Source organism: Salvia miltiorrhiza, chromosome 3, assembly GCF_028751815.1.
Source record: "Salvia miltiorrhiza cultivar Shanhuang (shh) chromosome 3, IMPLAD_Smil_shh, whole genome shotgun sequence".
Lineage (NCBI taxonomy): Eukaryota > Viridiplantae > Streptophyta > Magnoliopsida > Lamiales > Lamiaceae > Salvia > Salvia miltiorrhiza.
Window position 1 is genome coordinate 9,396,813 of NC_080389.1, and position 24,202 is coordinate 9,421,014.

Genomic DNA, 24,202 nt, shown 5'->3' on the forward strand with positions numbered 1-24,202 from the left:
CATAAGTCACACTCGTCGCTACGAGCAATGATTCACGTGATCTATCATCAAATAAGGCAATAGTCGATTCGGTGTTCTGTCACGCGTGAACAACTTGAATGAAGAACTATGCCTGCTTCAGTGATTCGTGCGTGGCATTCTGCTTGCACTGCTTTCATTGGATTCTCTTCCTCTTTCTTAGCTCTTCACCATGGCTATAGTGAAATATAACTGAGTTTCTAGCTTCTATTGTTCTTCTCGTAACTGTGATCATGCATTCTTAACACATCTAAGTTCATTGAGATATCTAATCAATCAATAAAGCATAAAACTTGAATGTAAGCATCAGTACATTCATATAGAACGTGAACTTCTCAATGTTTTAAAATCATTACCACCTTCTTTCTTGCTGAGCATGACGATGTGATGAAGTGATGAGCTTTGGTTGACTGACTCATATATACTAGTGATCATACTAGAAAAATGGGCTAACTCTAGGGTTCAGAGCAAATGAACTGCTCTGATACCACTCTGTCACGACCGGACCTAATTAAGGATAATTAAGCCGGGGAAACCGTGACTAATGGAGGGAGATTAGAAGCGGGGTAGAAAGGGGAATATTCAAACAAGAAAGGATCGCAGTATCATTGTTAACAACAGGGATATTTATAATATAACGGAGTTTTAGTCGTATAGACTCAAATAACTAGTAAGTTCGGATAACTCCGACTTATCCAAAATAACATAAAAATTCTGAGTACGCAGCGGAATAAGGTTCTGATTACATGTATGAAGACATGTAACCCTAGAGTTCATTAATACATAATAAGACAAAAGAGTCCCGCTCGTCACTTCATCACCATCGGCAGCTGCTCAACCTGCACATTTAGAAATATATGCAGGGCTGAGTACAAAAGTACTCAGTGGGCACATATGCCTACTATGAAATATAACATGCTTCGTAAAGTTGTAAATTGTCATGCCATCATAAACAGTACAGCAAGGGAGTTTTTCGCTAAAAAGGCCCAAGCTTACTAAATTCATTTGTGATTCTTAAAGTTCGTCTGCAGACTAAGTTCTCTTGTAATCTATCATATCTGGAACTGTGTGCCGGAGAGGTGGCCACCTCTCACGGACACTTGACCGGCCAACCCGCTAGATGACTCACGGTCACTGGTGTACACTAGCCCTGGCAGGATAGCTATCAACTGCTCAGGACCCGAATTCGATTACATAACTGGCAAAGCCACATCAGATAGATATCATACCAAACATTTAAACATTTATGGCAAGACAACAGTTGAAATAATTTTCAGTTCAATGATTTTGCAATGAAATAACTGTTCAAACATAACATTAAACTCATTTGATATATATATGAAAGTAACCCACCTGATAGCAAAGCTTTGCTACAGATTAGTGACTCCTTGACGAGCTCTTATTCTTGCGCTCGACCTTTAATCCGAGAAAATAACGTAAGACTTTAAATCGAGGGAAAATTCTCAATTAAATGAGAATGCGTAATTTAACTATGCATGAATCTCGTATGCATGAACTATTATTCTGAGATAATAATCAAGGAATTTCTATTGTTAATCCAAGCTATCGGATTTAAACAAAAGCTAAGTCTCGTTTCATGAAGCCGGATAATTAATAAAAATTAATCCGTTCTCTTAGGGTGTTCTAATCCACCAATTAAATAAACCCCATTCCTCGTAGTCAATAGAAAATAAATAATACTTCAACTTATTCGCTTTATAACCTCATAATTAATCGGGCTTAATAAATAGGAACAAGTAATGTTATAAGATTAAATAATTAAAAGGCTCAACATAAGGTAGCCTAATAATTAATTAAATAGAATTGGCTTGAATAATTAACATGAGAGGCCCGATTGAAAATAATTCATCGGCTCAAGTAATTAAATAAATCTTGTCTCCATAAATAATTTGATTAGCTGGGCTCAATTAAATCATTCAAACGAGGCCCAACGAAAATAATATAACAGCCCAATTAAAATAAAATAGATGGGCTTTAATTAAATAAATTCGGCCCAATGAAATAATGTAATAACAACCCATCTGAGTAAAATAAATAAATTCAAAGGCCCAATCAATAATTTAAAATCGGCCCAAAATTAATAAATAATCCAGCCCAACTCAAGCCCACTGAAAATAAATAACAAAGCCCGATAAAATAATAACTAGGAGGCCCAAATTTTTCGGCCCAACTTAATTAAAATTTAGTCCATGTTAAATAAATAAAATCAGCCCAAATTCCATTTAAAAATCGGCCCATCACTTATTAAAAATCGGCCCATCACTTGGCCCAAAATCAATTAAAAGAAAGCCCATACAAAACAAAACAAAACAAAATCAAAGCCCATCTCTATCTCTCTCACTATCGGTCTCTCTCTCCTCACAATTTCAGATCTCTCTCTCTTCAAAGAAACGCACACACACAGACGCACATCATTCTCTCACGCCATCTGCCGCTGCCGCCTGAGACCGGCGAAGGATCCAGCGCAACCGCCGGCGACAGATGTTGCTGTTGCCGCTGCTGTCTGAGATCGGCGGTCAAAACGCCTGCTGGAGGAACGCCGTCGTCGTTAGCTCGTCCGAAGTCGCCGCCAACTGCCGCTGCTGTTTCGCCGGAGTCGTGGCCTGGAGCTGCTGCAGCTCGTCCGGTGGTTAGTGGCTCGCTGGAGGAGCGCCGCCGCCGGCCCTTCTTCAATATCGATCGGCTCCTCCTTCTTTCTTCCTCACGCAGATCTCAGTCGAGTCCCACTCTGGGAATCATCGCCGCTGCTGTCACGCCCGTCTGGAATCCAGCGACTCAGTCGGCGTCTGGGAGCGGCGCCGTCCAACTCCCATCTTGATATCCCTCTCCGACGTCGAGCCTTAGGTTTCAAAAAGGGCAGAACGCCGTTGCCGTGCGTCCGCTGCTGGTGCGCTCGAGCCCCTGCTCGACCATGGTTCAGGTTGGCTGCTGCTGTGCGATTTCCGGCGAAGGGTGTCGCCTCGCCTCCTCCTCGGAGCCGTTCAGTCCTCCTCCCTCTCAGAAGCTAAGTTCCCTACTCTCACTTTACAACTACTGCGTATGAATTTTCTGAGGTATCTTAATGTACATGGTTTATCAGTTGTGAGATGGTAAAGCTATGGTGTGAAGGTCAAAATCTGTTAAATGCTATATGTTGCTGGTTCTTCATGATGCTATGTTCATTCTCACATATTGGTTTTGTTTGTCTATCATGCTTGGATGCAGAAAATGTGTGATGGAATACAGTATATGGGGCTAGGTAAATACCTTAAAATGTGTAGTTGGCTATTGTGGTTGAGCTAGTGAATCAACGTGCCAAAGCTCTTGGAACTTTCGGCAGAGAGTGAATGACTGAAATAATTTACAGATTTGTTTCTTCACTAACTGCAGGTGAAACCATGGAAGAAGGTGGAAGCATTAAAGAAAGCTTACCCTGGGAACTTTGGCAGAAACAGGCAGGGGCTGCTCTTCGATAATTGCAGGATGGTGGAGATGATGATTAATAGAGGATTGGCAAAGTATAGTGGTGGGCAAAATATAGTGGTAGGCAAAGTAGTGGGGAGCAAAGTAGTGGAAGATAAAAAAATAATAATAATAATGTAGTGTAGGATTAATGATGTATTTTCTATGTCTCGGTGATTCTGTAACTGTAAAATGGATCGCGTGCTCGTATCTGCTTGGTACTGTTTATTTAAATAAATCTTGTATTTCGTCATGTGATTTTTCGCTAAAATCGATAAGTTATAAAATGAATCTAAATTAAATCCGTAGATTTAATTCGTTCGTTGTTCTGATATCTAAATTAAATCCGCAGATTTAATTAACTTCTTGAGTCGGAAATAATTCACGATCCGAGTAAAAATAAAATCTAATTCCATCTCGCTTAAATAAATAACGTGACTTTGCTAAGTCAGTTATAACTCTGAAATAATATCATTGACTGCTTTAACAATATAAATTCAGGATCATAAGCTGAATTCATATCAGGATAATAACCGTTTTCATTCACTGATGAACAAAATAAACACGCTTTACTGGATTTAAAACATATAAAAGAGCGGGTCACTACATTACTAATTAGCATCTACGTCAAAATAAGAGAAATATCGCATAAAGTTGTGTGTTATATTATTTATCCATGATAATTTTTTAAGTGCACATTTTGAAGATATGTTATCCTATATATTAATAATCATATCCTTAAGTATTTACATTTTTTAAATCTTTATTTTGAGGGTTTAAATTATTTTTTCTTTTAATATATAGTAATGTAATCATATTCAAAACTTTTAATATATACTAATGTATTAAATTAAAATAATATCTATAGTAATAATAATAGAATATTTGTAGGAATAAAAATAGAACTTAAATTAACACCCTAGAAGTCAGTATAAAAACTTCAAATCCAAATTGCGAATTAATTAGATGAATAGAATTAAATGAAATATCCTTTATATTGATGTGTAACTTTTCTATATGAGTTGGTCTTACATGAGACTGGTTCTCATCAGGAGCGAATAAATAAAAAGTATCTGCTACTCTACAAATAACATTTGTTAGCTCAGTGGTACGCTCCTTCATCTATCATCTCTCATTGGTTCAATTCTTAGTTGCAACAATATTTTTTTGCTTTTTTTATATATATTATGATATTTATTGAAACATTACATATCTTCATATCAATGGTTATCTTATCTTACGATAATAATTATTTGACCAAATAAATGAAAAGTACAAGTTCTCGTGGGTAAAAATGACAATCATCGCGGAAAAAAAAAATTTATTTTTTCATCACAACAATAATTACTTTGAATCGGCCTGGGACTCGCGACCTGCGCCCAGACCCCGCTGACCCGCGCCCCAACCCTTCCCCGACCCTCTCATCCATACACTCGATCAGTCTCACCCATGTTTTTGCCTTTTTATCCAATCAAATTATTTATGTAATTTAACTTTGCTAATTTTATTTTCGTAGAAGGATAACAATACTATTATTTGATAGTATTATTTATCTAACTAAAAAATATTTTTTCAATGCGTTTATGCATTTTTCAAATCTTTTTGTGTATATAGATTTAGATTCTTCGTCGAGTTTTTCTTTATAAATTTATTGAATTTATATAGTAAATTTGTTTAAAAAAATTAATAAGTTTTGGATTTAAATAATAGATTTATATGTGATAAATATAGATAAAATCGAACTTGTTTAGAATTGTGATTGTAGTTGAATTCTTGTATGTTCATTATTATGACAATAATCAACTAAATAAAAAAGATTAGAATAATAATAATAATATGATATTACACTATTGTCCTTAAAATAGATTAAGAAATAGGGACATATTAGGCAAATCAAATTTTGTAAAACAAGGCTCTTTTATAATAGGTATAGATTTATTGAAGTTAATTATCACTAATTAATAGTATTATACTCTCACCGTCCACCAAATGAGTACCAAAATTTCTTTTTTGGTCCGTCTACCAAATAAGTATCTTTTTATTGTTTTGGTAAATATACCACACAACTCACTCACGATAAAGGTGCCCTTAATCCAGTACTCACATCACACACTTTACCTCAAAATCTGTGTTATATCTAAATAGGTACTCATTTGGTGGATAAATTGATTTTTTTTTCCAAAAATATTACTATTACAAGGAAATCATACTTCCCATGTCCCTCAAAAGTTTGCCCCCAAGTAGAACGGCACAAATTTTAATAAAAGCTGATAAAAAGTTATTTGATGGCGGATCATGCACAAAACTAGTACGTTTAAAGGGTTGTAATTATAAAGTTGATGGTTGAGTCATGTACAAAAATATAAAATAAGGAGATTGGGACAAACTTTTGGAGACACCTCAATGGGAAAATTGAGGTTAACTTTCTAGGGACGGAGGAAATACTAAGAGTTTATAATACATGCAACACACGTAATCTCAGCTAGTATAAAGAAGAAGTAAAAGTTGAAAGACAAGTGAGTTGGTCGATATAGCAAGGATAAACAACATCAGTTGAAGGCCTTGTTCCCAAAGAAGATGTTGACGGCCTCCGTTACGTGAAACGCATCCCAAAATATGTAACTGTCTGCATCGGGAGGCAAGTTATCAATGTTGTGCCCTAAAATATCGCTTATAATAGAAAGGTAAAAGAAGACAAGAATGATATGATGAAAAACCTTGTATTATAGCGTGAGGCTTTGAATATTCGAATAATGGAAGTAGATGATCATACAATGAGGTTTTACATGTATTTATAGGCAAAGTACTAGAAATAGAACTCCTCTTAGACTAAGATTCGGACTCAATCTCTTTGAAGTTTATCTCTTGCGCCATAATGATCGTATCTTTGACTTTGACTTGGTCACTGTAACATCCCGATAATTTAGATTTATTTTATAAGTTTAATTAATAGTATTTTCTTGTATAGCTTATTTTTTTAAATAATTACATGATACATATAGATATGCACCATTAATTTTATCTAGACTATTATTATTATTAGTATTATTTTTGTTTCCTATTAGAACTAGAACTCTTTAAAGACTAGTATAAATATGAAATCAATTTACAAACCCTAAAGGAGACATAGAAACTCGAAGCCAACAGTAAATTTTAGTCGGGTTTTGGAGAGCTGTGGGGCGCAGGAAACGTGAGGAGCTGGAGTCAGATTTTCGCAGCAAATCAAGTTCTGGCAGTTTCGGGAGAACGGCCATAACTTCCTCCACAGAACTCCGATTCAGGCGAAACAGGCGGCCACGGAAAGCTCTCTCGAAAACGAAGAAGTCGTATTTCTGTGCCAAATACGATTTGAGGATGTTTGAGGCTTCAAACGAAGGCTTGAAGCTGACTGGTCTGTTCAGCTGCGATTTTGACGAATTCTTCTGGTGCGGCGCTATTAAGACCTTCATTCCGGATTTGATTTATTTAGCTTCGACTTTAAGGTGAGGGATTATATGCTTGTGGTTATATTCATGTATGTTTTTATATGCTCTTAGTTCATGTTTGATTATACTTGCTCAGCCATGTAGAAATACATGTTCAGAATATCATGTTCAAGTACATGATCAGAAACGCAGAATATCATGTTCAAGTACATGATCAGAAACGCAGAATATCATGTTCAAGTACATGATCAGAAACGTAGAATATCATGTTCAAGTACATGATCAGAAACGCAGAATATCATGTTCAAGTACATGATCAGAAACGCAGAATATCATGTTCAAGTACATGATCAGAACGCAGAATATCATGTTCAAGTACATGATCAGAAAATTTAGAAACACTCAGAATTCAGTATATGTGTATGACAATGTGAATTATTTGCATGTTTAAGCGTATGTGAATATGTGCATGATTCTTCACTGAGTATATTTTCAATATGCTCATCCCTTATCTTTTCAGTTTTGCAGTTTTGGAGTCGAGGTGGCCATGGAAGTCGAGAATGACTAGAGATTTAGTTTTCCCATAGAATTTAAGTTGAACTTGTTAAGTTTTAGTTTATCGTTCTTATTTTATGTTACTACTTTAGTATTGGCAAATTGATTTTTTTAATTAGTTAAATTATGAAAGTCAAGAAATTTTATTTTTAACTATTAGTCCTTCAAGTTTTTAGTTTGAAAAGTTTATGAAAATTGGGGTGTTACAGTCACTCCTCAATTGACTTGGCCAAACTATTCGTCTCTGTGGATTTAGGTCCGGTTACATGGAAATAAGATTGTTTTGGGCCAAGCAGGGCTGTTTACGGTCGAGCAGGGTTGTTCTGGGCCGAACAACGTTGTTCGTTGGCTAGCACGTGTTTGTTAATATTTCTCTCTCCGATTTGTTGTTTCTTTCCGTTTTTGAGAGATGCATATTTTTATTCTCATCACAACATGTTGCCAAAACCTGCCGTAACTTAAGAAGGAACATAGCAAAAAGCACAAAAACTTCGACATTCTCTATTTTCTATTTTTGCATTTAATACGCGGACACTTAATCTTTTCCCCATCCATGTGTCTTGGTTGAGAACTAGCAAAAAGCACAAAAACTTCGACATTCTCTATGAATTCCGTAATTAGAGATCCATTCACAACACGCCTATACATCCACCATCGATCTAAACATCGTGAAATAAACTTATAATTAGTTTACTGGTTGATTATGGTTTGTTGTAGTTGATGGTTGAGTGTTAGTTATTGTTTTTTTTTCTTAATTAGAATTAATTTTTTAGTAAACACACAAGAGGTGATAATAAATAGATACAGGCTTAATAGTTAATTCAACAACCACGTCTTTTCCCAAGAGTGACTGAACCCATTTGTGATTCAGACCTCCTCAGCTCACATCATATGTATTACAACATTAATTAAAGTCTACACAAACAAAAAACATACCTTTTTCAATTTATTGCTTTGCTGAATCTATCGACCTTAAAGATAGTGTTGGAGAAATTAGTAGACTTGCCACTTACCAACTACTAGAAATGACACTCCCAACAAAATATTCTTTAATAATCAGGTGAGGCTAATTAAAGCTCAGCACAATTAATGTGAGAAAAATTCAACGAACTAAAGTTTTAGGCATGCATGAGTATGTGAGTTAATTTTAAGTAGCTATGAAGCAATAAAGAGCAATATATATGACAATCTTAATTCACCTAAAAATCAGCGAGTAAAGTTGGATGACGAAGAAATAAATCATCCTCATATATATACATTAGAAAAATGTGTTATGGTAAGAATTAATTAACAGTAAGAATATACAGTTTTACTATAGTAAGAAATAAATCATCCTCATATATAGTCGCGGCATTTAAACTCGCGTGCCTGAGGTTAAAAGTCTCTTAATTTATTGTATTTTTAATATTTTATTTTCTAAAGTGTAGTAAGACACATAATTGAAATGGTGGTCTATTTGAAGAAGGAACAGAGTAGCAACAAGTTATGAAGACACCACAATTGTCAAAGCAACTAAATGTCATTTACAAACACACAAACACCAAAGGAGAAGAAAAATCAATTATCCAAATTAATACCAACTGCTCTAGCTCATAGGATTGATATTCACCTTATCTATTTTGGAGATTAAGTCTGAATTCCTCATCTTTGCTGCAATGCTTTTGGTTGTCACCATCTTTAACTCCTTGAATAAACACTTCGTCGCAATCTCTTTCGGGAGGGTATCCAGACATGGACAATCATGGATTTCTAACGTCTTGAGACAATCCATTGCACGTTCTCCAAGTTGTACATTTCTCAGATTCCACAGCTCTTCGATGCACAGCTTTTCGAGACGAGTGAAGGCGTTGGGCAAGATCACCATGTGTTGACCAGTGTATGCATTCCGCAATTTGAGGTATTTTAGCAAGCCTAACTTCTCTGCTAGTAGTGGCATTGGGTCTTCATCAAGACAGCTATTAACCAACGTCAATGAGTCTATATTTGGAGGAAGATTATTTGGTAACCTGGCTAGGAGTCCATCCAATTTGAGTGTATAGAGTCTGTCTAGAACACCAATCTCATCCAAACTAGGCATGCTTCTGAAACGATGCCCTCTTAAGATTAGGTGTTCAAGAGAGTCTAACTCAGCAAATAATTCCATCATCTTGCTCACATCTGAGTTTCCATCCAGTTCTTCTATCCCCAATTTCTTAAGACATCCAAGTTCTAAGGCCGATAGCTCACATGTCCAATTATCAACCGAGACGTAGGTTAAGGTCTCCAAATTCTCCAGTGTGTCAATCATCAAAGGCTTCCAGCAAATCAGATTAGACATGTAAAGGTGGAGAAGGCTAGGCAATTCCCATATAACATCTGGCACCTCCACCATAAAGTTTTGAGCTATGTCAAGAACCTCAAGCTTTTCCAAGCACCTCAACGACTCTGGAAGCTCTTTTATGTAATTATTTCTCAACCCCAAGTATCTTAATTCCATCAATGTGCCGATAGAATCTGGTAAAAACTTCAACCCAAAATCTTCCAGGTCAAGTATCTTAAGTTGTTCAAAGCTCTTCCAATAAGATGGACTAGCGTCCATGTAGCCACCTCCATGGAAGAAGAGAGAAACAAGATGTTTATCTTGATCTGTGGAGTAGTTGAACTTGTCTCTGCTACAAATGATAACACGATGATGACGAGGACTCTCACAGAGCTGATTATTTCCATTGTTCCTTAGGATCTCAAAACTGAATTCCTCCTCTGCCTTTTGGATGGATAGCATGTGTAGCACAACATTCATGCAATACTCCGTGCTCTTGTCCTTGACATCAATAACAGATTCGTTGACTAAACCATCTAAATATGATTCACATTCAAATTGTGGTACTGCTCCTAATACAAGCCAAATCTGTTTCAACTTTTCTGCCCTCAAAGTTGTATTTTCCTTAAAGAAGGCCATAGAAAAGAAACATGACCTCAGTCTGGGTTCAATTTTATGATAAAATGGTTCCAACAACTTCAATGTTGAACCAAAATCAACTGAGTCAAGAAGTTGTTCCCATTCGCTCCCTCCAGAGACTTTCTTTTCCACTAATTGCTTTCCTACCTCTTTTATAGCTAATGGCAGACCACCACATTTTCTCAACATTTGTTTTCCCATATACTCCAAGGACTTTGGGAATTTGTGCTCACCCATTAATTTATTGCCATGGTTTATTGTTTTCAGAAACAATTGCCAGCTCTTCTTAGAATCCAAAGGTTCCATCTTATAAACATTTTCAGGAGATATTGTTATGTCCCTATGAGTTATGTGACTTGTGAGCAGCAATCTACTTCCATTGTCTGTTAATATAAGAAGAATACAAAAAGGATGAGTCAGAAGGTTATTGAGTAGAGAAAATGTATATTGTTAGATTACATGATTGAGTCATGTTGATAAACACCCAGCGCAATTCTCTAGCTTGGCCCTATTATGCTCCATCCCATTAGCCCATTAGGTTTTCATTATCAGATATAAATAATGTAATCTCTAAGCTTATTCATCATGGAATGAATATTTTGGTTGATCTTTATCAAATATCTCTCTTCTCTCTTGATTTCTAGAGTTTGAGCTGCTCGAAAAGCTCCACCATTGATATTAATCACGAAAACTTTAAATTTTGAAGCCACGCTTAAGTTAAAATATGAGTTAGCGCAACACGACTAGATCATAAGCAGACGAAAGATGATCATACATACAATGATCTGGAAGAGCATCCCAGAAAGACTTCAGGCGCATTTGTTTGGGCATGTCGTCGAGAACTATCAGATATCGCTTTCCTAGCAGGTGTTTGCGGAGCATATCTCGGAGGCTTCGGTTGTCCATATTCTCCAATGAGGAATATGTATGGAGACTCTCAGGATCTTCTACCTGTTGTATTAGTTTGATAAGTAGCTCTTTAAGAGTAGTGAAGTGAGTAGAATTAGATACCCAAGCACGGCGCTCGAAGTGTTGAATGACGGTTGGATGATTGTATATTTCTCTCGCAAGAGTTGTCTTTCCAATACCAGCCATCCCTTTGATAAGAAGAGACGACAGGCATTCTTCCCCACCAATAATCCTTTTGGGAATCAGAAATTCCACATCTTCTTCCAAGCCCACCACATATTTGTCATCTTCAACAGTTTCTGATGATCTGATGTTGGACTCATCATCTCCCAGTTTAAGCATCTGTTTTTTGATCTCTCCCATCCAACTACGGATGGAATCATATGTCCAACTATACGTTCTGTATCCGTATTGCTTGAAAATGTGGAGTGCATCTTCAGCCATGTCGTCAAGGTCAGATACTAAAAAATTGAGGCTTCTTCCCTCTTCCAATTTCTTATCCCTCACAATATCCACAATCTCGCTCATCTCTTTAATTACCTTCTTCATATCCTCATTTATGAGGGGATTCTGCTTTTGATGATTATCCAGCTTCTGTTTCACCGATAAGAGGAGGGCCTCCGACATGTTTGAGCTGAGACCAATGTGAAATTTAAAGAAAGATAAAATTGTTAGTATAGATAAAATTTAAGGAAACTAATAGCCAACAAATCCATAAATTATTAGTATATATAAAATTGATTTTGGATTGAATAAAATTTATTCAAGCGAAAGATTTAAAAAATCTAACACTATATAAGAACATCATTGTCATGTTTTTGTCCGTAATTTAGGCATAATAATACATGTTTTATAAGAATGAACATTTTTGTGTTTCTTTCAAGTGTTTTCCTACATGCAAAATCATAATTTGAGAATATGTGATTGGTGGGGTCATTTTCTGCACATATTTTAGAATATGGGTATTAAGTGCATGTAAGTTTAATAAATTGAACAATTTTGCATTTCACCTTTTTATATATTTATCAAAAAAGTAGTTGAAACAATCTTATTTCAGCTAAATTAGGGGTCAACTGTTTGGGAATGTGATTCAGTGTACCACTCTTTATGTCCAATTTTGTGTTACACTTTCAATTTTGTTTATTTTTTTATATATTTTTTCTTCGATTTCAACTTTGTATGTTTTAATTAGTTTAAATTTGTGACTATTGACTAAGGTTTATTCTATCAATCTAGAGTATATAATTATTTTTTTCATTTAATTTCACTTTTATTAGCTAATATCAGTTGATAAATTCAAAGTCACGGTGTATATATTTTTTTAAAATCTAATATTTTGAAATAAAAATTAAATATAATTCATAGTATTAACATGTAATAAGTTCGTATATTTTATTGAACATTTCTAAGTACGCATCAAAAATGGACTTTGGTCACAGTTACTGTGAGAGTTATTTTAATTCTAATAATTATTTATTTACTTGTTAATTAAATTCCTTGATTTTATCTTCTTCATTAATCATTTTAAGAGAATTAATATGTTCCTATATTTATGTATACTCAAATATCCTATAGTATGGAGGAAAAAGAATTAAATCTACATTGAAATATGATATTTTTGTATACTACAAAGTATGAAGAGAATAAGAGTTTAAACTAAATAAAAGACTTTATTATTTTAATTAAATTTGAGATTTAAGTAATGATTTTATGTTTAAAATAATTAATTATATAAATAACTACTTAAGCACAAATTTACAACATACTTAAATAACTAAACCATAGCTCCTTAATTCCCGTGCTCAAAAGAAACATCTCAAGCTCGACGGGATGGAGGGAGTATCTTATTTGGTTTAAATGATAATATATTTATCCACTACTCATAAGGTGGTATAAAGTTATACCACTCTCTCTTAAGTGTAAAATTATCCCTTTTCCAAGCGAAAAGGTGTTGCCCGAAAATTTATACCATCTGTCTGAATTTTTTATTACGTCAAAGCAAACGAGATATAAGGTGATAAATATAGCTTATCCCTTCCTTATAACTCAAAGCAAACACACCCTAAGGGTTGTGTTTGCTTTTTCTCCCTCTAAATAGAGGGATAATATAATGAGGTATAAATTTATCACTTAAAGTGGGGACCACATTTTTTATATCTTGTTTAATTTAAAGGATAATATATTTATCGACTTCTTATAAGGTTGTATAAAATTATACCACCATTTTCTTAGGTATAAAATTATCCATTTCCCAAAGGATAAGGATATGTCCGAAAAATTATACAAGTAAACACACCCTAATTCTATTATTTCTTCAATACTCGTCTATATATTTGAGCTTTAAGTTTCAACTAATATATCCTAATAATGTCTTCTTAGCTGTACTCGACGCATGTTTTTTATATATTTATCCAAAAGTAGTTGAAACAACCTTATTTCACCCAAATTAGGGATCAACTGTGGGTGGCGCTTATTAATTGAATTGAATTTTTTTTATTAATCGAACCAGATATACACTACATCGCAAGAACCGCAATCACCGCAATCGAATACCGGCCCGGTCAATCCAATTCGGTATTGAACTAATCGAAAAATTGAAAAAATTTGATTTTCAAATGCTCAAACGCAAATCTTGCAATCACACTGTCATAGACTCATATTCTTCTTCTTCTTAATTATCTTATGATATTTTGAATTGATACAACTAATTCTGATTCCATTTTGATAACAGCAAATAAGCAAGCACTGTAAATTTGTATTCCACAAGAAAAAGAATACATGTATTGGATTCAGTAAAGCAGATTTGAGATAACATACCTGGGCTGCTAGCGACGGACCAACGACGAAGGAGGTGGTGGCGCCGAGCGAGCCGTGGTTGGGGGATCGAGGCGCGGCGGAATCCGGTGGTGTGGACTGTGATTAGATTTACTTAGGGCTCTGAATTGTGAACTTTGTTTGAGTAGATTTAGGGATTCAGAATGTTAGAAAGTTAATGAGTAATTATATTGAGCATTGAAGAAGCCAAATGATGTGCATAATTAATTAACAACCGCTAATAAAATATTAGTAATAAGATGAGGAGCTTATAATATCAAGCCAGCTCAAGTGTTGACTTAATTGTGCCACTTTTCACACACAAAATTTGAAGGGATAGAAAACAAGTTTGATATAGGATTCCAAAAGTCTTGTGTTACAATGGTAAATATAAAAAGATATGGAAGTTGATCCAATATAAAATTCCTTTCTAGCAAAGACAATAAAAATGGACGCCTTACATGAAGAGGAGGCAAGTAGATGCAGAGGGTATAATCTCTTATTTAGTACGATCTACTTTCTAATATATTTGAAAAAAAAAATTATAACACTATTAATTATTGTTAATTATTTTCAATAAATGTTTGCAAGTACGTATAAGTAGACAAAAAAATGAAACAAAAGTTTATATACGTACAATTTGGACCCTCAAAATTGTAGGATAGTCATCTATATCTATATAATACGTAAAAAAGGAGTTTCCCTCCATATTTTCCCTCCTTTTTTTTTAATTTTTATCTCTATTTTCTTATATAATTTAATTCTTTTCTAAACATCCTCAAATTTAATTTATGCATAAATATTTAATATGCATATTATATATAAGTCCGTGACAAAATATTTAATAAGTTATAAAAATCATAAAAAATAAATTTAAAACGAATAAATTATGAAAACTTTAAAATATATTTTCTCTCTCTTCGTTAATGTTTTACTAACTTTTTATTTATGTTTGTGTATGAAAATATTTTATTTATTATTATGACATGTAATACTCTATAATAAAAATGTGTAATGTTAATTTTCGTTATCAAATAATTTAGAGGAATTGATGTGTTTATTTTATTTTAAAAATATATTTTATATTTATTTATATATAAATTATATTTATTTATTTAAACATATTGTTTAATTTCAATGTTCGTCGTGCATAGCACGACTGGATATACTAGATATATATAATTAATGAGATTAAGAAAGATTAGAATAAGCAAAGACACATTGCTCTCATCTTATATAGTCCCACTAATCCAGTAATTTATTTTAAAATCATAAAGGTGATTGTTATTATGGTTAGCTACAATTATTATAATTGCATATCATTGAAAAAGAGAGTTCACTGTATGTTGATCCTACTTCAGAAGTGAAGAGGGAGTCATTAAGCATTTTTCAAGTTCAAATCCTTTTAAAATTCGACGTGTTAATGACTTGCTTCATTATAATGATCATTTTCGTAATATGATATGCATTATCAGTTATTTTTTAAGTATATTTTTCAATTACTTCGTTGATTTTTGGAAGAATAGTTTATTAATTATGATGAACAGCGTCATTTTTTTGCGTCATGAAACATACCCACCATCGAAAAACACACAATTGACTGGATATGCAATGATTAGGTGAATGGTTAATTACTTTATCACCCACCGTGAAATTAAAAATACTAGATTAATTTCTAATTATTTGAATTAAAAAAATCAGTTTCAGCTTTTAATCGTGGCAGCTAGATTCAAAATAATGAAAGGACAAGATTTATTCTTAATTCTATATCTTATAATGTTTCTCCATTGATACTAACCCTATATATATCCATTAAAAAAATATATATGGAAGTAAAAATTAGTTGATAATGTCCATGATAGTAAGAAATTGTAACACCCCAATTTTCATAAACTTTGCAATTTAAAATTTTGAAAAACTAATAGATAAAAATAAAATTTCTTGACTATCAAAGTTCAAAATAATTTAAAAACCGATTTGCCAAAACTAAAGTAGCAACATAAAATAAAAATAAAAAAAATAAAACGATAAACTAAAACTTAACAAATTCTACTAAAATATTCAATGTAAAATCCTTATCCCTAGTCATTCTCCACTTCCATGGCCACTTCGACTCTGAAACTGCAAAACTGAAAAGATAAGGGATGAGCATATTGAAAATAGAGTAAAATTTTGAAGTAGCCAAAATGAAGCATAAAACACAATTTATGGCCACACATTGAAAAAACACAAAATTTGGCCATTTTTTATTGATTTGGACGTTTTTACCCTTAATGAGGCGGACCAGGTAGGATCAGGCACGCGGGTCGCATGCCGGGTCGGGTTAGGCACTTATGGCACTATTAGTGCCATAAGTGCCAAGATTTTAATTTGATTTTATTTTGGATTTCCGTTGGCACTTATGGCACTATTAGGGCCATAAGTGCCAAAATGACTATTTTACTTGGTTTTATTTTGGATTTCCGTTGGCACTTATGGCACTAATAGTGCCATAAGTGCCATACGTGCAGCACAAATACAGAAGCAACATCTAAACCCTAAATGGAACATCTAAACCCTAAATGGAATATATAAACCCTAGGGGGAAGTGTGCACTTATGGCACTTGTGGCACTAATAGTGCCATAAGTGCCATACGTGCAACACAGATCAGATCAGATCAGATTTGTCGATGGCTGAAATCGAAGGAGGCGGAGATCAGATCTGCCGATGGAGGAGGTGGCGCAACGATCAGATCAGATCCACCGGCGCTGCCTCATCAGATCAGATCCACCGCCGGAGAAGCGGTTTTTGCTGAGGTCAATTCGGTGAGCGAGGCGAGGTCTCTGAACAACGGCGGTACGCTGCCGCTGAAGCGGTTGCTGTTGTTTGACCAGCGTGCCTTGCAAATTGGCGTGATTGAGAACTATCACCGCCACCACTTGGCCGGCAGAATTGCCCATGAAATCGACAGAATCGGAGCAGAAGACGCCTTTGAAGGAGTAGAGTCGTCTGAAATGGCGGTTTTCCAGGTCTGGAGGGCGACGAAGGCGACGCTGAACTGAGGCGGCGAAGGAGGAGGAGGTCGGAGGGTTCCGCCGCTGCCGTTAAACTCTAATTGGAGAGAGTTTTTTTAGAATCAAGTGGGCTAGGTCACGCAAGTAAAAAGGGTATAATAGGCACAAAATTTTATGTTTTAAGATTAGGGGCCAAAAATTGATTTTCATTCCTCATTATGGCTATCTGGGTGGATTGTTTCTTGAAAATATACTCAGTGAAGAACATAAAAAAATATTCATATACGTCACATATATAATCAAATCACGTTATCATACTTGCAAACATACGCCAAGAGACCGAAGCCCCTTGACAAACATAATCATAGTTTGAGTCGATGGCTTAAGTCCCATGACCAAACACATACATGACAAACATGGATTTCATACCTCAATATCGCATGAATTGTTGTCATTTTTCCCCATAAATTGATTGCCAATATGTGTTTGTATCTCAATTTTGAGTTTTATGAAGTCTTGATTGCTTGGTATAGTTTTTGAATATTTTCAGGGCAAATCAAGAGTTGATTGGAGAATTTTGGGAGCATAAAAGTGAAGTACGTCTCGAGAGGAATCCGTGAGCGCGAACGGCGTTGGAATCAGAGCTCGGACGAGGGAGAACGGAGCCGACGAAGCCAGCTGCGCAGGACCCCACGGCCGCGGCAGCCGGCCGTGGCTGAAGAAGACTAAACCGCGGTCCCTCCCGCGACCGCGGGTCTGACCGTGGCCTCCTGCACCCGAGTACAGAACGATTTTGAACGTCGACCGCGGTCCCCGACCGCGGCCTCCTCCCTTTCCAGCCACGTTCCCGACCGCGGGGATAAGGCGGGGATCCACCCTTTGGTGGGCCCAGACGCGATTTTTGACTCTAAAACCCCATTTTCCCCCCTTTTTCTCTTATTATTCATCACTCATCTTCTCCAACATTCAATACACACACCAACCCTTTCACTCCAAATCTTCCATTCACAACCCTAGCTTCCATAACTACACTCAACCACCCATTTGAAGAAGGCATTGAAGAGGAGAGAGGATTGAAGCAAGTTATTCAATAGGATTTGTTCATTCTTTCTCTCTCTTTCATTTATGTTTCCCTTTTTATTGGGTATGTTATTGTTGAACATGATAGGCTAATTTCTCTTTGATTTGGGGATTAGGCTAGATGATTATTGTAATGGATTGATTATTTGTGCTCAATATAAATCTTGTTTGTTCCTTTGCACATTATCTTTTCAAACCCTTGCTTTATTTCTTGTATGGTTTGTTGGCCACATTCTATGCATCTCTAATTTGCAATTTGAATCGGGAGAGAATAATTGCAATAAATAAGGTGTTTGAAACATATCAATTTGATAACCGGGAGGTTGAGAGTTGGGTGAGAGTATGTTGATCTTTGTGTGCTTTTGGGAGTTATAGGTTAGAAGTTGACCGGGGACGGCAACTATGACCCGTAATCTACCGTTCTAGTCGTCCGAGAGGGGGCTAGAACTAGTTGGGAGATCACTTTAGATAATTAGGATCGTCAAGATTAGTATTGAGCTATAATTGAAGTCCTTTTCTTAACCATCGACGCCTAGTCCCTAAATCGTCTTAATCATTGCATTAGTCCACGTTGCTTACTTGTTTTCATTTGTCCTTGCACTTGTTAAGTATTTAGTTAGATAATTAAACTAATCACTCAATTGTTTAGTCTAAATGGTCTAGTAAAATGAATTAGGATAATCACTAGATTGAACTACTAATCCTTGTGGGATACGACCTTGCTTCCATATATTACAACTACCCGTATACTTGCGGCGTGGTGAAAATATTAGCGAACAAGTTTTTGGCGCTGTTGCCGGGGATTAGTTTAGTTTCATTACTTGTGATATTTTGCTTCATTGTGCTTAACTACTTTAGACATTCTACTTGCTTTAATTTTTGTTTTCTATTTTAAGATTGTGATTTGACTCTTTGTTCTTGTTGGTTGATAGGTAGTGTATGAACACAAGGTCTAAGGGTGCACCTCTTATACCTATAGACCTTGAGGTTGAAGCTTTTTGCCGACACAACAAAGCAAGAACAAGAAGAGATAGAGAGTTGGAGGAAGTTATGGCGGAAAATCACGACTTAATCCGTCAACTCCAAAGGCAATTGGAGGACATGCAAGGGCAAATCAATGAGCAAGAAGCTCTAAGAAATGCACCACCACCACCACCCATTAGCGAGATGTTCTAACCCGTGGCCCAACGAGGAGGAGTGCATGCTCCAAGGATCAATGCCAATAATTTTGAGCTCAAGCCGGCCCTCATAAATATGGTACAACAAAACCAATTCGCCGGTCTTTCCCAAGATGATCCGAATGGACATCTTGGAAACTTCTTGGAGATATGCGGCACCATCAAGATAAATGGAGTCCCGGAGGATGCCATTCGACTTCGACTCTTCCCCTTTTCGCTAAGGGGCATGGCCAAGACATGGTACCAATCTTTAGAGGGTGGTTCTATCACTACATGGGAGAACATGGCTCAAAAGTTTCTCAACAAGTTCTACCCTCCGGGTAAAACCATGAAGATGAAGAAGGACATAGTCCAATTTCACCAATTTGATGGAGAATCCTTCTACGAAGCTTGGGAGAGATTCAAAGAGATGCTAAGGAAGTGCCCTAACCATGGCTTAGATCAAAACACAATCATTTGTGTATTCTACACCGGGTGTAGTGGTGAGATGCAAAGAGACATGAATGCATCGGCCAATGGAGCATTGTTGGAGAAAAGCCACGCGGAGGCCGCTCACATCATAGAGAACTTGGCCACCAATTGCCATCAATTCCCGACGGAGAGGATCATCTTGAAGAAAGTGGCGGCTACTACAAGCTCGGATCCCATAGCCCTTTTGACGGCTCAAATGACCGCCATGAATAGCAAGATTGATGCTATGTCAATATCAAGGGTAGAGCCCGTGGTTGAAGAACAAACTAGCTTCGAGGATGTGAACTACATCAACAACAACAACAACCGAGGCTATGCGAACTTCCGGCCCCAACAACAAGGTGGCTACCAAGGGCAAGGGCAATACACTCAAGGATTCCAACCTAACCGCCACCCTAACCTCTCCTATAGCAATCCAAACAATTTTTTGCAACCACCGCCCGGATTTACGGTGAGCCATGGCATGATCAAGGAAGAGAAGAAGCTCAACCTTGAAGAAATATTGATGAAGTTCATGACCACGACTCAAGCTCACATGACAAGAACGGATGAGAAGCTAGAGGCTCAAGCCAAGCAATTGAAAATGCTTGAGATACAAGTGGGACAAATTGCCGAGTCTGTAAACAATCAACGCCAACAAGGGCAATTCCCAAGCAACACAATCTTGAATCCTAAGGAGCATTGCAAGGCCATTGCTCTAAGGAGTGGGACAACATATGAAGAGCCCAAGATGCCCGACGAAGAAGATAGAAGTGGTGTTGTGGTTAAAGTTGGAGATGGCAACCCTTCCAAGGAAAAATGAGATAGAGGAAAGAAGAAGGAGGTGTACGTGGCTCCACCACCTTATTGCCCACCAATCCCTTTTCCTCAAAGACATCAAAAGAAAAATGTGGAGAATGAATTCTCCAAATTCCTTGAGATTTTTCGAAAGGTGCACATCAACATCCCACTTGTTGAAGCTTTGAAACAAATGCCCTCCTATGCAAAGTTCCTAAAGGAGGTCATATCAAACAAGAGGAAGATGGGAGAGAATGAGACGGTCAATCTAACCGAAGAGTGTAGTGCTGTTCTCCAAAGGAAAATACCCACCAAGATCAAGGACCCCGGGAGCTTTACAATCCCTTGTGATATTGGGAATGATTGGTTTGGGAAGGCTTTGTGTGACTTGGGAGCAAGTATAAATTTGATGCCGCTCTCAATCTTCAACAAGCTAGAGATTGGCACCATCAAGCCAACCACAATTGCCCTTCAAATGACGGATCGTTCCGTTTCTTATCCAAAGGGGATAGTAGAAGATGTCCTAGTGAAAGTCAACAATTTCATCTTCCCGGTGGACTTTGTTGTTTTGGACATGGTGGAAGACAAAGATGTGCCTTTGATTCTTGGGCGCCCCTTCTTCGCAACGGGGAGAGCCCTCATTGATGTTGCTAAGGGCGAACTCACCCTTAGAGTGAATGATGAGAGCTTCACCTTTTCAATCCACAAGGCTCTCAAGTACAAGGAGGAAGAAGAAGAAAGGAGGGTGGATGAATGCAAGATGATGCAAGTGATAGAGTCTTGCATCAACATGGAGGAATACCACACCTACAACAATCCAATGGACACTTGCCTCCTAAACCCTCTATTCTCTTTTGTTGATAATGATGAGTTTAATGCTTCTAACTTATTTGTTGAGACTAATGAAATGAACTTTGTGCAGGAAATTTCACAAGGAGAGGCATGTTTCTTGGACTTGAGGAATGGAGAGCCGAAAGATGAAGGAGTGGAGAAGAAGACTCCTAGCTTGGAGTTAAAACCTCTCCCCGAACACTTGAAATACGCCTTCCTTGGTGAGGATGAGGCGTATCCGGTAATCGTATCATCCTACCTTTCTCCTCATGAGCTTGATCAATTGCTAAATATTTTGAGGAAGTATAGGTCCGCCATAGGATGGTCAATTTCCGATTTAAAAGGGATTAGCCCATCCATTTGCATGCATAGGATTTTGATGGAAGATGATTTTAAACCTAAGAGGCAAGGTCAAAGACGGTTGAACCCTATTATGCAAGAAGTAGTAAGAAAAGAAGTTCTCAAATTGCTAGATGCGGGAATTATTTTTGCTATTTCGGATAGTGAGTGGGTTAGTCCCACTCAAGTTGTTTCTAAAAGGGGGGGATAACCGTCATAAAAGATGAGCATGATGAGCTAATTGCAACTAGGTTAGTAAATGAATGGAGGATGTGTATTGACTATAGGATGTTGAACACCGCTACTAGAAAAGATCACTTTCCTCTTCCTTTTATTGACCAAATGTTTGATGGGTTGGCGGGGTGTGAATTTTATTGCTTTCTTGATGGGTACTCCGGGTATAATCAAATCCTGATTGCCCCGGAGGACCAAGAAAAGACCGCTTTCACTTGTCCTTATGACATTTTTGCTTATAGACGCATTCCATTTGGTCTTTGCAATGCCCCCGCTACTTTTCAACGATGCATGATGGCCATTTTCCATGATTTAATTGAAAATGTAATGGAAGTTTTTATGGATGACTTTTCTATCTTTGGCAATTCTTTTGATCATTGTCTCCATAATTTATCTATTGTGTTGCAAATATGTGAGGAAACTAACCTTGTGTTGAATTGGGAAAAATGTCATTTTATGGTTAGGGATGGAATTGTGCTTGGACACAAGGTCTCTAAAGCCGGATTGGAGGTAGATCGAGCAAAGATAGTGGCTATTGAGAAGCTTCCACCACCATCCAATGAGAAAGCCGTGAGGAGCTTCCTTGGGCATGCCGGGTTCTATAGAAGATTCATCCAAGATTTCTCAAAGATCACCAAACCCTTGTGTCACCTTCTTGAAAAAGATGCAAAGTTCGACTTTGATAAAGATTGTTTGGTGGCCTTTGAGAAACTCAAAAAGGCTTTGGTGAATGCTCCCATCTTGATCACACCGGATTGGTCACAACCGTTTGAGCTCATGTGTGACGCAAGTGACATCGCCGTCGGGGCCGTGTTGGAGCAAAAGAAAGACAAGCTATTTAGAGTCATCTACTACTCTAGTAGGACTCTAGATAAGGCTCAATCAAACTACACCGTCACGGAAAAGGAACTTTTGGCGGTTGTGTATGCCTTCGATAAATTTCGCTCCTACCTTATTGGCACAAAATCCATTGTTCACACCGACCATGCGGCCATTCGGTATTTGTTTGAAAAGAAAGATGCCAAGCCGAGGTTGATAAGGTGGATCCTCCTCCTTCAAGAGTTTAATATTGAAATCCGAGATAGGAGAGGATGTGAAAATGTTGTGGCGGATCATCTTTCAAGACTTGAGAATCCCGTGGAAGGGGAAAATGCAAATGTGCCCATCAATGAGAACTTTCCCGATGAGCAAATCTTGCAAGTCAAAGCCCACACCCCATGGTATGCGGACTACGTCAATTATCTTGCATCCGGCATTCATCCACCGCCCGAGTTGAATCGTTACCAAAGGAAAAAATTCTTTCATGATGTGAAATTTTACTTATGAGATGAGCCGTTCTTATATCGAAGATGTGCCGACACCATCATCCGGCGGTGTGTACCCGAAGAAGAATGGGGAGCTATTATGAGGGAGTGTCATTCTTCCCCAAGTGGAGGGCACTTTGGCACCAACCGAACCGCTTTTAAGGTGCTTCAAAGTGGCTTCTATTGGCCGACTATCTTCAAGGATTGCCACTCATTTATTTTGAGTTGTGATCAATGCCAAAGAATGGGAGGAATTTCAAAGAAGCACGAGATGCCCCTTAACAATGTGATTGAAGTTGAGCTCTTTGACGTATGGGGCATAGACTTTATGGGCCCATTCCCAATGTCTTTCGGCTTCCAATATATTTTGTTGGCCGTGGAGTACTGATTGAAGAATAAGTCTGAATTCCTAAGCTTTATTGCAATGCTTTTGGTTGTCACCATCTTTAAGTCCTCGAACCAATACTTCTTCACAATCTCTTCCGGGAGGGTATCCAGATATGGACAATCATGGATTTCTAATTTCTTGAGCAGAAGCATTGCTTTTTTTCCACCTTGAAAATTTCTCAGATTCCACAACTTTTGGATGCACATGACTTCTAGCTCGGGAAAACTGTCATCCAACATCACCATTTGTTGACCAGTGTATGTATTCCGCAATTTGAGGTATTTTAGCGAGCCAAACTTCTCCGCTAATAGAGGCATGGGGTCTTCATCAAGACAGCTATTAACCAACGTCAATGATTCAATATTTGGAGGGAAACTTGTTGGAAGCCTTGTAAGGAGTCCATTCAGTTTGAGTGTACGGACATTTTCTAGAATACGAAGCTCGTCCATACAAGGCATGCATCTGAAACGATACCCTCTTAAGA

At 37.0% G+C, this 24,202-nt stretch overlaps 1 protein-coding gene, 1 long non-coding RNA gene and 1 other non-coding gene across 5 annotated transcripts; all 3 read right to left on the minus strand.

The window, feature by feature from the left end:
• Positions 1 to 325: 325 nt before the first annotated feature.
• Positions 326 to 3,409, minus strand: LOC131017425 (uncharacterized). 3 transcript variants are annotated; one of them, XR_009099607.1, is made up of 3 exons: positions 3,286 to 3,409; positions 1,372 to 1,434; positions 326 to 857 (listed from the first exon to the last, which is right to left on the minus strand). It is a non-coding gene; the product is annotated as an uncharacterized LOC131017425 (long non-coding RNA). The 3 variants fall into 3 exon arrangements; XR_009099609.1 differs by lacking the exons at positions 326 to 857; positions 1,372 to 1,434 and adding an exon at positions 2,232 to 3,061; XR_009099608.1 differs by lacking the exons at positions 326 to 857; positions 1,372 to 1,434 and adding an exon at positions 2,232 to 3,072.
• Positions 3,410 to 8,896: 5,487 nt separating this feature from the next.
• Positions 8,897 to 14,301, minus strand: LOC131017424 (disease resistance RPP8-like protein 3). Its single transcript, XM_057946172.1, has 3 exons — positions 14,125 to 14,301; positions 11,178 to 11,941; positions 8,897 to 10,781 (listed from the first exon to the last, which is right to left on the minus strand). The coding sequence occupies exons 2-3, from the start codon at positions 11,932 to 11,934 to the stop codon at positions 9,046 to 9,048; spliced, it is 2,493 nt and encodes an 830-aa protein (XP_057802155.1). The 5' UTR covers positions 11,935 to 11,941; positions 14,125 to 14,301; the 3' UTR covers positions 8,897 to 9,045.
• Positions 14,302 to 19,705: 5,404 nt separating this feature from the next.
• Positions 19,706 to 19,812, minus strand: LOC131019202 (small nucleolar RNA R71). The gene has a single exon (XR_009100124.1). It is a non-coding gene; the product is annotated as a small nucleolar RNA R71 (small nucleolar RNA).
• Between the last annotated feature and the right edge of the window lie 4,390 nt (positions 19,813 to 24,202).